The 14362-nt window shown below is 39.6% G+C and overlaps 1 protein-coding gene across 3 annotated transcripts in view; it reads left to right on the forward strand.

The window, feature by feature from the left end:
- vps13b (vacuolar protein sorting 13 homolog B) overlaps positions 1-14362 on the forward strand; it is a 285627-nt gene that overhangs the window by 237167 nt on the left and 34098 nt on the right. For all 3 annotated transcript variants that reach the window (XM_008323736.3, XM_025061607.1, XM_025061606.1), the window contains 4 exons: positions 931-1112; positions 1462-1682; positions 1798-1929; positions 7721-7882. In XM_008323736.3, coding sequence (XP_008321958.1) covers positions 931-1112; positions 1462-1682; positions 1798-1929; positions 7721-7882 — 697 coding nt within the window. The remainder of the gene's footprint in view (positions 1-930; positions 1113-1461; positions 1683-1797; positions 1930-7720; positions 7883-14362) is intronic.

Genomic DNA, 14362 nt, shown 5'->3' on the forward strand with positions numbered 1-14362 from the left:
ATGTAAGAGATAAAAACAGGAAAAAGAATCTGCAACGACCCAGATTCTGCATAGAACAAAATATACATCTGCGCTTCATTACAATCATACTCCAAACACTACATTTCCTTTATGTTTAAATTATTTGTCTTTTTCGATCAAAATTGATTCCCCTTTTCCATAGTCAGTCGTTTCATCTGCCTTACTTTAGTTTCCACCAGTAAAATAACTCGGCTATGCTGCCAACTGGAAGTAATGAAAATTGTCAACATATGATGCTTATCTTTTTTTTAAGGAGCTTTCAGCTGCACCAGCATTTTTAAAGTTTCCTGAAAGTTTCCTGCTGGAGTTTTTATAGTGGATCATGGTAGCAGCAAATTACAGAGCAAATGGTCATTCACTTCAATTATCTTCCATTCAGCATCATCAGCCATGACATGCAATTAATGTCTACGGAGAGCTCCTCCTGGAAATTGAACCCCATAATAATGTACCTAAACTCATATTCTGGGACGGTGAAGAGGCCTCCTCCTCATTCCTGTCTAAATAACTGTAGTATTTAGGTTCCTGACGAGGATGCCACACAATTTGTAACTCACTGGGCAGAAGACAAAAGCATTCAGCTCCTAATAAGAATCAGATTATTTTAATAAGAGGAGAATTTCTGTAGCCATTATTTCGCAGCTGTGGCCCTGGCTTAGATGTCGCACACACACATGAGCAAAAACACACATTTGAGAAAATCAATAAGCGGAAGCTGTCAAATGCTAAATCACAGAAATGCACTGCTTTTTAACTCTATTGTTTCCATGTGAAATCACTTCACATTTACATTGGTCTTTCAGTTATTAAGCCTGTATTTTGTCTTTCCATTTTGAGCCTCATACAAACACATCTTGTAAATGTTACCAGCTGCTTGAACTGTGCCTTCCTCCTCCTCCTCCTCACCAGTGTGGACAGTGACTGTGGCTCCCAGGCTCCCTCTGATCACTTGGTTTCTCCAATGGCACTGGCAGCCTGCACCCGCGTAGACTCCTGCTTTGCACCTTGGTTCGTCTCCTCTCTGGGAATGTCTCTGCAACTGGCACAGCTTGAAGTTCACCTCTGCCACCACCTGGATCAGCTGGGTACTGGTATGTGTGATTCCATGGATCAGCAGATTACCAGGGCGTTATCTTTGTCATTGAGGTTTTCACTGGTTTGAGAACAAACTAATCTTGATTTGTAAAGTTGGGAACAGAGCAGCAGAAATAAAACACAATAAAGCAAAAGTTTACTTCTCTGTTCCAGAATTGGAAACACAACAACAGAGGTAATTATTTTTTACTTAAAACAGTTTGACTAGCAGGTAAATACCTCCTCTCCCTTTAACAGTTGTATAAAAGTGAACGTGTTTTCCTGATTCAAGTATTTCTCCTTTTTTTTATTGGTTCTGATCATCTGATACTCTTTACTAAAACACCATATGTATCTATCTTCCAGTTCCATCCCAGCAACTTCGCCCCTTCCTACCAGACAGGAAGTTACCACAGGAGCAGGAATTCATGGTGGTTGGTTCTCGGGAGCCCAGAGTTTACTTACGGCAATGGAGCAACGGACTATGTCATAGTCAGGAAGTCAACTTTTCTACACAGCTGGACTGCAGGCTGCTGGAATACAGAAACCTAACAATTATTCAGCTTCTCCAGCCTTGTTTACTACAGGTAGAGCAGAACTACATTTTTATGGTGTTTTTGTTTTCCAGATGTGAATATTCAAGCATTTTTATTTCAAGTGATTGAAATTTTTCACTAACATTTCATTACCTTGTATCCTCAGGGCCAAGCAACAGCCACCTTCACCCCTGAGAACACAACACTGGATGTCAACATGTTCGTGGACCCAGTTCTCCTCACTTTCAGCCAATATACCATCCACACTGTGGACACCGCCCTACAGAGCTGGCAACAGGTGACAACAAATCCAATCTTTTGAAGGCCTGACAAATTAACTAAAACGATTTTATAAACTTTTATTAATGAATCTGAAGATAGGCTCATATTCCTTTGAGAGAATATTATTGTTAGAGTAAATGCTGTAAAAGATCTTTATTTAAGTTTTATCAAAATGTGAAACTTCCACATTGATGAATTATTTCCTCAGTACCTGGGTGAACCACATTTTGAAGTTTAGCTTCAATGAAAAGGTTGGAGCTGTTGAATTACAGTGGCCTTGTAAAAATGCGAAAATGGTGATCCATCGCATTGACTTCTTTCTACAAAGAAAAAATAAATACATTTAGGTTAAGAAGATTTTAGTTAAGAAAAACAATTCAGTTTTTTGGTTTGACCAGTAAAAATACATTTTGATTTTTGCAACATATATTTAGATTTAGAATAATATATGATAAATATTTCCCAGTTATGAAGGTGTGTCAGTATTACATTTAAATAGATGAAAGAATTTAGTAGAAGATTTGGGTCCGGCGGGTTTCAGGTTCAAGTCCAGCAGCTGCCAAGTTACCACTGAGGTGCTCTGAGCATGGCATCGTCCCCACACACTGCTCGCCGTGCGCTTAAGCTACCCCCTGCTCACTTTAGTGATGGGTAAAATGCAGAGGTCACATTTGGTTGTGTGCAGTGGTGTGCTGTGTCACAATGACAAATAATGCACTTTCCTTCCTTTCCTTTGATTTATATCAAGGGCTCGTCCCTGATTTAGCATCAGCTAAAACACAGAAGATTTTATGAGAACAGTTTTTGGTTACAGACCAGTGTTAACAAAAGATGGCCCTGCTATAAACTCTGGCTATGAGTCTACGGTGTCTCTTGTTTTCATGGTGTCTCCCGGCCTGGTCTTCTCAGCTCCTAGCTCTCCGCACACCCTCTGGTAGCCAGCATATTTGTGTGTGAAGTGATGCCCATAAAAATGGTAAAACTTGAGTGCTTACACCTGCCAGGATTCCATCCACCCACTTGTATGCCGCACACACACACACACACACACACACACACACACACGCTGACACAGTGGCCTCTCTGGCATTATGAGCTCCATCATGGCTATGCTCAGTTCAGCTGTGGCTGTGCTGACTCATATATTGGCCTCTGGAGACATGAGCTACTCTCATGGTTTTACGTCCGTCTCTGCCAGGTGAGGGAAATAATAGCTGGTGTTTTTGCAGAAACAGCTGTGGGTTTTTACCTGTGAAAAATAAAATTAAACACACTGTGCTGAAAGTCTTTATAAAATGATTGCTCTGGCTGAAGTAGGCTCATACTACCTCAATGGTACTGACTCATCAAACACCGCCCATGTTGGATGATGGGTCATTCACTTGACCCTCGACTCCAGCATTGCATCATTTAACACAAGCATGAGAGTGTTTCCCATTTATTCTGATTAGGTTAGCCATAAATAAAAACCTTGGGCTAACTTTCTGTTGTCAAGAAAGGTCATAGTGCAGCTTCATTAAATATTTTGTCTCAAATTGTGCATCAGAGGTATCCATGGATTATATTTACAGACCAGATTTCAAGATTTTCTGAAAAGTTAATCAAACTTACAGTGAGTGCTGTACTGCACAGTAATTGTTGTTTAATTTAAAAGAAAATAATTTATTTGTGTTACTGGAGAAATAATGAAAGCTCTTGCAAAGTACTATTTTCCATTAATATCCTTTAATAACTATGGCTGCTTAACAGTGACATTTCCTTCAGTAGTTGTTGGATAAAAAAAAAAACAGGCTGTTTAAACTTTTCTGCTCATCTTTTTAACATGTATATGTCTGATTAATAAAATGATCAGGTCTGGTGGATTTTCTGAATTGAACTGAGCAGCAGCAGCAGCTACATCACTTGTTCCAAACCTTTAATCTAACATCAGCTTTTACCACTTTTCCAAACACAAGGCTAAAAAACACACAATAATTGTGAAGCAATTGTACTGCGTGTGGCAGTGGTTGTTCTGCAGTGAAGGGTAGATAAAGGTTAAGTGCAAAAGGGTGGTTCTTTTTTAAACCTTTCCCTCACTATCTGGGTCACTTCAGCAGAAGTAGTGAACATTCCAATTGTGGAAAATGTTGTTTCCACTTTTGGTGTTTTCACTGAAACAAAATCATGTTGTGGTGAAGCTTGTGTGAGTGCAATTAAGCTCAAATGCCTAGTGGTGTAGGGGTGGCTGTGAAGGCCAGGCAGCATTTAGCTAAGATGAAATCTTTGATGTGATGGAGGCTTACATTCCACACACTCATGCACAAATTGTCCGTGCAGAGATGTACTTGATCCCAATTCAGAACATAATGAGAAATGTTAACAGGCCCAGTCCTCCTGAAACAGAAGGATGCAGCTCTACATGTGTAATAGTTTCAGTGATTTTCCTGTTTCCTGGTGTCATGGCTTGCAGACGCCTGTTGTGATGTGGCCTGCAGGGTCGGCATTAAACTGTGGAAAAGAATCCTCATCGCCCACACAACTGGAACCTCAGAATCTAGGCTTGGTCATACCAGACCACCACAAACAGACCGGTTGGAGTACACTCAGAAGAACAGCACACAACAGAACTGAGACCTCCTGGTTCAACTTGTACTCTAATAGTTAAAGTTTTTATTATTATTTTTAATTTCTAAAATGTGGTTCGCCTGAAAAACTTGTTTTTTGAAATTAAAAAAAATAATAATATTTTTTTGGAAGTGAAGCTAAGGTGCAGTTATTATGCTGCCAATTCCAGCTAATATTTTTCAAATTTTAAATAAAAGTGCACTTTGTGGGATTTATGTGTTAAGCTCAGAAAGTCAGATCCAGTCACATGGACGTCAGAGACACTTTGAGTCAAATTCTATTGGCAGGTGTGAACTACTTAACACATCAACTGTAAAAAAAGTTTTTTGTCTCATTTAGCGTCACTTATACTTTGGAAACTGAAAGAAGATTGAGGAAGATTTATTTTATATTTTATGGTTTCTTCTTGGAAAAGAGGATGGGAATTATTGATGGATATAACTCATGGTTGTATTAATATTCGTTTTCTTTGCACTCAATAACCCCTCATATCCAAAACCTCAGCCCCCAACAACCGCCTTAACCTCAGGGCTTCCATTTTCACTTATAGACCCCAGACCCACTTTCAATACTTGCCCCCTCCCCACAACCCATAGCTACCAACACTGGGGAAGTGGCTTTGGTAAAAAAAAAAAAAACCCACACAAAAGCCCAGTAGTATTTATACGCTCTTTCTCACAGAGAATTCTTAGGCTGAAATTTTCCTCTTGAAATTTTTTTCTCTGCTGAGTTCTTTCCATGTTTAAATGATTCCCTTTTTCTCTTTGCAGAGGAAGTGACAGTATGTTCCGGCTTAAAGCAGATGTGTGTAAGGGTCAGATTTAGAGCAATATAAAATTTGTTTTTAGACAATTTGTATCCCTTTTCCAAGTGAATTCTTTTCACAATCTGGGTTCCAGGCATTTTTCCCAGGATGCTTACATTTCAACTTCAAAGACTGTCACCTTCTAGCCTTTTAAATACACTGGTCCCTAAATGTTTTCATATGATGCCTCACAAAAAACAGCTACGCTCAAGATTACTGCAGGAAGCTCGTCTGATGAGTGTATCTCGTTGCCTCATGAATGGAAGCAGGAGGACAAACCCATCGGAGTGGATTGAGCAATAACATGTTAGGATGGCAGCAGGAAGTATGTAAATCACAGCGTTGAAATCAGTTGGGAGCATAGGCACTGTTGCCCTATTAAAATTTGGAAAAGGGTTCCAGCCCATTGTTTTGCAGCTGTCCTATCCATATTTTGTTCTCCACCCCCTTCTCACACACATCTATCAACAAGTTTTTAACAGTGTAAACTATCCCATCCGTTTTCAATAGCATCCACAACCTCTGGACCCCGAACGTGCTTGGCAGTCAAAATCTGGAGTTTTACTGCCAACCATCAACCATCCACCCCCACCCGCTGCCATTTATAAGTACACAACAGCCTGATGTCCTTTATTGTTTGGGTTGTTGAGTGGTTACTGAGAAGATGTCTGAACCTCAGTCATGTGTATCAGTCGGACGGGGGTTCTCAGAAGAATTCCTATCAGGACCCAATAACCTTTGACTAGAGTTCAAGTATTTATAGGGAGAACCTGTAGGAATTATGTGAGAAACCATCCATTAATGCTCAGTTTCTCCTGAAAACAGTTTTCATGACCTGTCCAATGACTTGACTGTCACCTTGATTGTCGCCATTGTTGTTTTTTATGAATATGAATTTTCGGTCAGGGGGCGTGGCAGGCATAAGCACAAGAGCAAGTGATGGCTTTGTAGACTAATGGTTCTATTCTTTGGTAAGCACACCGGAACATCTCCAGGCTTCAACAACACCATGACAATACAAGACACGTTTTGAGATATTAATCGCAAACTTAAAAACTTGACATTGACATTCTCACCTCAGTGATTTTAAAACCTTCAGTCCAGGAAGCCAGGCTCAGCTAATGATTTCAACCCAGAAACATCTAGACCTCCTGCAAAAGGAAGAAAAATACAAATACAAATGAAGGGTATTATGCGTGCAGATAAACACACTGCTGACTCGCATTAAGATGTTTGGAAATTGTTTGTCTAAAATTATACACACCCTCTCCCTGTTTAAGCTGATGTTTTTAGTAGCGAGCCAGTGAGCTCTCCTCTAATGCTTGCAAGGTGACGTACGGGTGGACAGTATCCCTGCATAACTCGCATGACTGGAGTTTTCTTGGATGCGTTCTTTCTTATTGACCCTTAGCTGTAGGTGGACCAGACTCGGGACTCCACCATGATGTTTTCATCTAACATGCCATAAAACACAGATGACTCCTAGAAACAAGAATTTACTTTCAGATGCCCACTTTGCTTCAAACACAGACATAGTGATTGAATGGAAAAATCTACTGAAATCTGCGAGCATGCCTATCTGCTTCTCTAAACAATCTTTATACATTAAAGCTGCTGCAAGAACGATGATGAAAAAGTTAGATTTGGCATCAAAACCCGGTCCAAGCTGCTCAGCCTGTTTAACTGTCACACTGTGATTTAATTCACTTTCCTGCTTATGGTTTATTACTCCAAAAGATGATATCATTTATTTCATTCCTTGACTGGCTGACAGCTGTATTTTCAAAAACTGCATTTCTGTGTTCAGATAAACAATCATTGACACCTGCATTTGTGCTTAAACACAAACAACCTAGCAGGGTAGTGATAGAATTGTTGCTTTCCTTAAGAAAGTATGGAGGTTAGCATATAGTATATGTTTAATGACATGCATTTATTCAGCTACATTCTGGAAAATTATGTGCATGTGCTCTGCATTCAGAGGCAAAGTGGCGACACAGAACCTTTCATAAAAGTGTTGAGAAGGTAACTAAGGAGAAACTTTGTAGGAGTCTCAGTGATTCACAGAGAAAAAATGGGTTTAATATAGTTGGAGATTTGCCTGAAAGTCTCTCAAAATACACCAAATGTCTGAAGTCTGGTGTTGTGCAAAAAGTCAGTGAAACATTTAAAACAGTATTTAAAGGAATGATAATTTTAAGATTAGCTGTTTTTTTTTTACAAAAATTACAAAATATATTTCTTTGATGCAAAGTAAAATAATACACCATTCCTCACAGGTCATTTTTTCAAGGATAATACACAAAACAAATGCTTAGTTGTATGTGTGTTGGATAAGTTTATGTTTATGTCATGGCTCCCACCAATGACGTCTATCTTTACACTTTGTGTCCTTCAGAATGGGAATCCTGAAGCCGAGGAGCTGATCTACAGCCATTATGTGATCTGTAATGACACCCACGAAACACTGCGGTTCGGTCAGGTGGACACAGACGAGAATGTGCTGCTGGACAGTCTGCACAGCCACCAGTACAGCTGGAGATCCCACAAGTCTCCTCAGGTAGTTTCACACAACACACATGGACCATGGTGACTGTTCTTCCTGTGATCAGACCTATCTTAATATGTTAAGGGATTTAAAAAAAAAAACATTGACACCAACATATAAAAAATAGTTTTTCACTTATTTATCATACATGTGCGGTTCTGTGCACTGGCTCACAGGTACATACTTTCATCTGACACCGTGTCATATGTATTCAGCACCGTCTGTGTTTCTGCTCTCGGACATTGCTCTGACAGCACTGTTAAGAAGATTGATTATATTTAACCCTTTGTGGTTTTGAGGTTGAACGGAGGGTGGGCTGGCGATCTGTGGCAAATGTGTGTGTGTGTGTGTGTGTGAATGTTGGAGTTTGTGTTTGCTGCACACATGTTTCAAGCTCCCATGTGTTCTACCAGTGTGAGATAGTCGAGCTTGAGAAAAGACATGGCCATAATTGCTCGCAGTAAGTCAGTAAGTCAAGTTGTATTAATCATAGCCCACAGTTAATCTGTGCACTTACCTCACTCCCACTTACAAACACACATGTGAATGCACCCACATGCACACACACAGGCACGAACTAACACTTTGATAGTGGCACTTTGGCACAGCAGCATAGCTCAAAGACCACATCCCATTTTAGCAGTAAGTCAAAATGACCTCCGTATTTTTGGAGATTTTCTGGAAGAAACATTTTCCAAACGGGCCAAATACCATCATAGATGAGGAATGCTATTCCAAGGCAGTTTTGTCATATGTTATTCTGTTATGTGTTTGTGGTATATGAAAAATGTGTTCTCAAGATGACCATGATTTGTGAAACTAGATAAATAAGAACCAGTACAGCATTGCCAAAAACATTTAGCTCAGTTAGTGAATTTGATGATAAAATGCCTGCCAATGTGTCCGCCTCAGTAAGTCGTAGCACACACTCCTAATCAGACTTTGGGGTTACGAAAATACTGACACTGATAAGAGAAAGCTTGTATTTCTTTAATCGTTACTTGGTCCACAAATGTGTTTTTGTAGCTTTTGCGAACCGGTTTTCAGGTGGAGTCAGAAATGCGTTTGCTGTTTTTCTAAAGTCCCTTGATGGCTTGGAGTGCCTGAAACAAACCTGATCATCAGGAGTCATAACTTTCCAGACCATCCCATTTTTCCAATCTTCTTTCCCTCTTTTTCCTTGCCTTCCACCTCAGATGCAGAACTCTTAACCCCCAACCCCTCACTGGGTTTTCAGTTTCTCTCATACTTTATCATGAAATCCATCCAAGACAAAGATAACTGTGAGGAAAGCCAAAAATTGGTCAAAGCCTTTATTTCATAAGGCATCTACTGTAGGTTTGTTATTGTTCCTATTTACAGAAACTACTTGAAGTGATTAAATTGAGCAGTAAAAACCATCTATAGTAGACTAAAACTTGCAGCTGAAGTGGCTGCAACAATAACTCACTCGCAGATAGTTTCTTAATCAGCACCATTGCAGGAAATAAGCTGATGTGATTGACAGGGAAGCTGTCATTAATATTGGAAGTGAATTGTGAAGGAGCTTCATTGCTGCTGCGGAGACAAGACAGGCAAAAAAACAGTTATTTGTGCAACACAACATCATGTAAGTCCAAAAACTTTAAATGACATCAAAACCTTTTTAACCTTTTTGGTAATACCTAACTGTCAAAAAATATATTTAAATTATTAGGTTTAAATGCACAATGCAGGCTCCTTAGATTGCCCAACGCATTTAAAAAAAAAAAAAAACACAATTGTATAACATCCTTAGTTAATGTATGGTTTCATTGGAATTGCACTTTTCTTTACGATTGTTAGCTACCTTGTCTGTATTCCCAATGTTCCCGTTCCTCAATTATACTATTCTGAAGAATGTTTTCCACGTCTATCAAGAGGTCAAACCTCAATCCTGTCCTCACAGCTATGGTATTATACCTGGGTCCCCACTGGCCTTTTGCCAGGTGCACATATGATATAAATATACGTTCTAATCAACCACAACCACAACAACAAATTAGCTGATTTGGAGAAATCTGTTCCCCTTTGCTCTCTGTGCCAGTGTGAACTCACTGGACTTTAGTTCATTTGAAAAAGAAGGAGTTTTTTAAGAATTCTGGAAGCTAAGATGAGGAAAGAATGCACAAAGAAATTTAATAGCAGGGTCATGACTCATGCACAGTTGTCAAGGGGGGGACACTGTACATGCCCTGCCATGCTCTTTAAATTTGCAGACAGGCTTAGTGGATACTACTGCCAAAAATGTGTCTGCTGCTATCTTTCTGTTCCTCCCACTTTTCTCTGTTTGTGATGAACCAGTAATTCAAAAGGGAGTAGAGATGGGTAGATTTGCCAATCGCGGTTTATTGTCATACATAAATCTTTTAATCCTGTCCTAATCCCTTCATTGTCCATTCATGGGTATTGATAGAAAGTGTCAGCACAGTGAAGAGGATGTAGCTTCACGAACAGACCTGCCGTTGTTCCACCACAAACCAAAACAGGGAGGAATATTTAAAATTCTACAGTCTCCAGTGTGTACTTTTGAGCGTTTTTGTGTGAGTGTGTAGTTCTTATTATGTGTGATCCTCACCAGCACCCTCACCAATGTACACTTCCCACAGTGTTGACATACCTCTGCATATCTGTCACTTCTCTCAGAAGAACACTCCAGCGGAGTGTTTTTGCAGTGAAACGTGAACCTGAGCTGGGGTCACACTCTCTCTCACTGCCTCTCTGTTTCAGCACCGTCTGCCTTCACACTCCCTCTGCCCTCCTGTTTCTGCTGTCAATTACCACCAAAAGATGCATTAAAGGGGCTGATTGAGGTAGTCACGTCCTCACAGCCTGCTGTCTCTTACACACCATCTAATTCATGACCAGAAGTGCACACTCAGACCCACAGATACACACTGCAATAAAATGTTTCCTCAGGCCTGGAGTCTGTCAGGGCTCTCTGTGTAGTGTTCTGGTCAGAGGAGAGCATGCCTTCACACCTTTGCTTCTACCAGCCAAGAAGAGAAATTTATTAGCACACATAATCTCTTATATGCAGAGCAGTAGATGGAGACATTAGTTTATAGACAGACTGTGTTTTCTTTCAAATTTGAAAAATTCTTATACAGTACATGGCATAACAGGGTACACAACCCAACAGGATATTACAAATAAATGTATCTTACTTTTAGAATAAACGTCAAATCACAAAGTTGTGTCATTGGTTGGATACAAATATACAAAATGATTTAAATGAAATTTAAACGAACCATAATTAAAATAATACGAGGTTAATCAGATTTTCTTTGTATTCCATTTTTTCAGTCAGTAATGGCACCAACTGAAACAGCAAGGTCAAAGGAAAAAACATCTTTGCACAACAATCAGACCAAAGCTTTACTGTTCAATTAAAGGTCTTCAACAAAATTAATTTAAAGAAATTGTCACCAGGACTGTACTCTTTTCCTCCCAGACACATCCAGGTCATCCACAGAGGTAGCACAAACTGAAGGGTGTCAGTTCCTGGGCCTGTGGATACATCTCCTACATGTCTTAAAGTTGTAGAGAGAAGACAAGTGGAGCCACAGACTGTTGAGCAGGAACACAGAAACAATGGGCTACTTTAATCTTAGACTTAAAATCTAATCAACAGAAAACAAGGACATGACACTGTTGGACATACCTGCGTCCACTGATCTACTAAAAGAAAGCACAACCTCAAAGTCAGGGTGTGACTGTAACATGTACTTTAAGAAGCATATCCAATATCCTAAGAAAATGTAAACATCTATACATGTATCTGACAAACACTCACTGTCCTCACCCTGCTCTGGTGTGTGGTGTGAGGTGGATGGTTGAAATATCTGGCTGCTCTGTACAGGATGTAGCCTGGCTGGTGGAAATCCCTGTGGTTTGTGTGGTTAGCAACCAGAGGGGTGTAAAAATCTTTGGATTTGGGTAGAACTTTATAAAAGTGCCTGCAAGAAACATTTATTATTCGAAGAAATTGCAATTCACTCCCAACGGCAGGCTTCCATGCAAAAGGCCCCACTCTCGCTTCCTAGATGTGTGACTCTGTGTACTGTTATGGGCGTGTGTGTGTGTGTGTCCGCGTGTGGCATTGGTCATTGAGCATCTGTGCATAAGTGTTTGTTGGTGTTTGTGTGTGTGATTCCCAGAGGTAATGTGCTGAAGATAGCAGTCCAGGACTATTAGTCTGTGGTTGAATTGGGCGAGTTGTTGGAAACACACATGACATTGAGGTATTTGTTTTGAGTGTAGGGGAGTAGTGGGGAAAACAGTTTTGTATCAGTGTGCTCAACGAGCTTGTTTTTAGGTGTGTGATGAGGCTGGACTGTGCCAGGGAGTGTACTGGTCAGGCAGTAGGTACTTTATTTGTCCACATATTATGGGTCCTTTTGAACAAGGCTGTGTTTAATTTTTATGCGTATAACCAAAAATATGCACATAAATAAAACAAAGTTTTTATTGCCTAAATGTATTAGCTGTTTTTCCCAGCAGAATTTAATATTACTCCATGAATCATTGTTCAAGAAACACTGCCCTCAAGTGAAGTGGTTTGTTTATGCTGTTCATCCAAGACTGCGGCTTCAACTGCAGTACATGAGGCTGACCCTTTGGGGATATTACTTCCAGTCAGGTTAACCCACACATTCACTAATCAGGCTGACAATAGGAAGCCAATGAAAGGAACCGCTGTCCAGTTGGATCTCTGGAGAAAACCTACACTTTCCTGTTATTTATCTTCTGAACTGGACTGAGTCCATGAGGGATTCACATCATTTCAGGCATAGTTTTAGGGTAACAGAGGGTTAAAGAGAATGGTGAAAAAACAGTGTGATGGTAAACAGAGTGTCTTCAGGGAAACATAAAATATTGGCGTTGGCCATTTCTTCTTGATGATGCGTGGAATCTGGACAAGGGTCAGCTTGGAGAACCAGAAACTACTGATACAATAAAAACACGCAATGAGTCATCAATAACAGAAAAAAACCCACAGTGTATTAAAATACTTTTTTTTCACTCAATTCACTCAATCATGTCTAAGAAATAACCAGGATTAACCACAGTTGGATGCATTATCATCCAACTTCATCCAACTTCATCAAAACTGTCAGCTGTACTTTCTGATTTATTAAATTATCAACTTTTGATAATGATATATATATATATATATATTCAGTTTAGTATAGAGTCTGTAATTAAATAAAGGTACGGTTAGGCATTTTTTATCCTATTGTTTTATCTAATTGGTACCATTGAATATAAAATGTGTCAAAGCATATCTGCGTTAATCAATAAGACATCTCTACTGATCGACCATCAGGACCCAGGCCTCACCTCATCATAATACTATCTACATGGCAGTGATTGGCAATTAGCTTCAAACAGTATTAAAAATTACATTTGTAGCCTGTGTGAGTCTATTGATTAAAACATTTTGTTTAATGTGTGGTCTGCCCTGCACAAATTAAAATACACATTCTGTCACTGTTTATCTGTTAATCATTACTTTGTGGATATTCTACCAAAGTATCCTGATCCTTCTGCAGCCCATCATTTGCTCTGTAGTATTCAGCAATTTTAAAACAATGTTTTCCAATCCACAGCTCTTCGTCACCGCTCTCCACCACAGACATAATCTTTTGTTTACATTTCAGAGAGGGCGGCCGGTCTCCACCTTAACCAGTCACTTTTTTTCCTTTATGCTTCATTCTTGTTTTCGACCTCTTTATTTTCACACTCACCCACTGACATGCTATGGGATGTTATTTGGTTTCAGTGGTGATCATCAGATGATGAGCCATTGGCCTGTCATGACAGTGTGTATATATTGAGTAATTCCACCTTCTTTGTAGTCTGACCCAGATAAACCTCTTCTTCTGAATTGAGGAGATTAATTTAATCATGTGCATGTTGACAAAAGCGAAGCTGCTAGCATGTCATATTTGCTTTTCTTTAAACATGTCAGCATGTTAGCTGTTTAAAGATATGTTTCATCACGTCAATCAAACCGTTGGCCTTGAACCTATACGGGTTTCCAACCCAGTTTGGTGATCACAACAGGCCATATGTTAACTATGTGAAGCTATTTGTCATTTTATTCCAGATGAGATTTATCCAAGATAAAGCAAGTCTGTAGGAATATGAATCAGTCATCCTGGGAGCTGACAGTTACTGTCGAAGTGGGTATGTAGTTATATTGTTGTTTTCTGTTCTATTAGTCATCATGTTCATGAGTATGATTCTATTGGTTGTCTGTGTAGGTTCTCAGTCATCCAGGTCATTTAATCCAAAAATAGTTACATCAAGGGCAACTGGACAGATTCGATTCGACCAATTCAATTGGTTCTGCCCTGACTTCAGCACCAAGGACAGCACCTTGGTGCCACAGAAATTAAACTGAACTCGTTGACAGTTCTGATTTAAAACATCATTCCTAGACAGTAAAATGTCCATAAAACCCAGACT

This window comes from Cynoglossus semilaevis, chromosome 13 (genome assembly GCF_000523025.1).
Source record: "Cynoglossus semilaevis isolate Cse_v1.0 chromosome 13, Cse_v1.0, whole genome shotgun sequence".
Taxonomy (NCBI): domain Eukaryota; kingdom Metazoa; phylum Chordata; class Actinopteri; order Pleuronectiformes; family Cynoglossidae; genus Cynoglossus; species Cynoglossus semilaevis.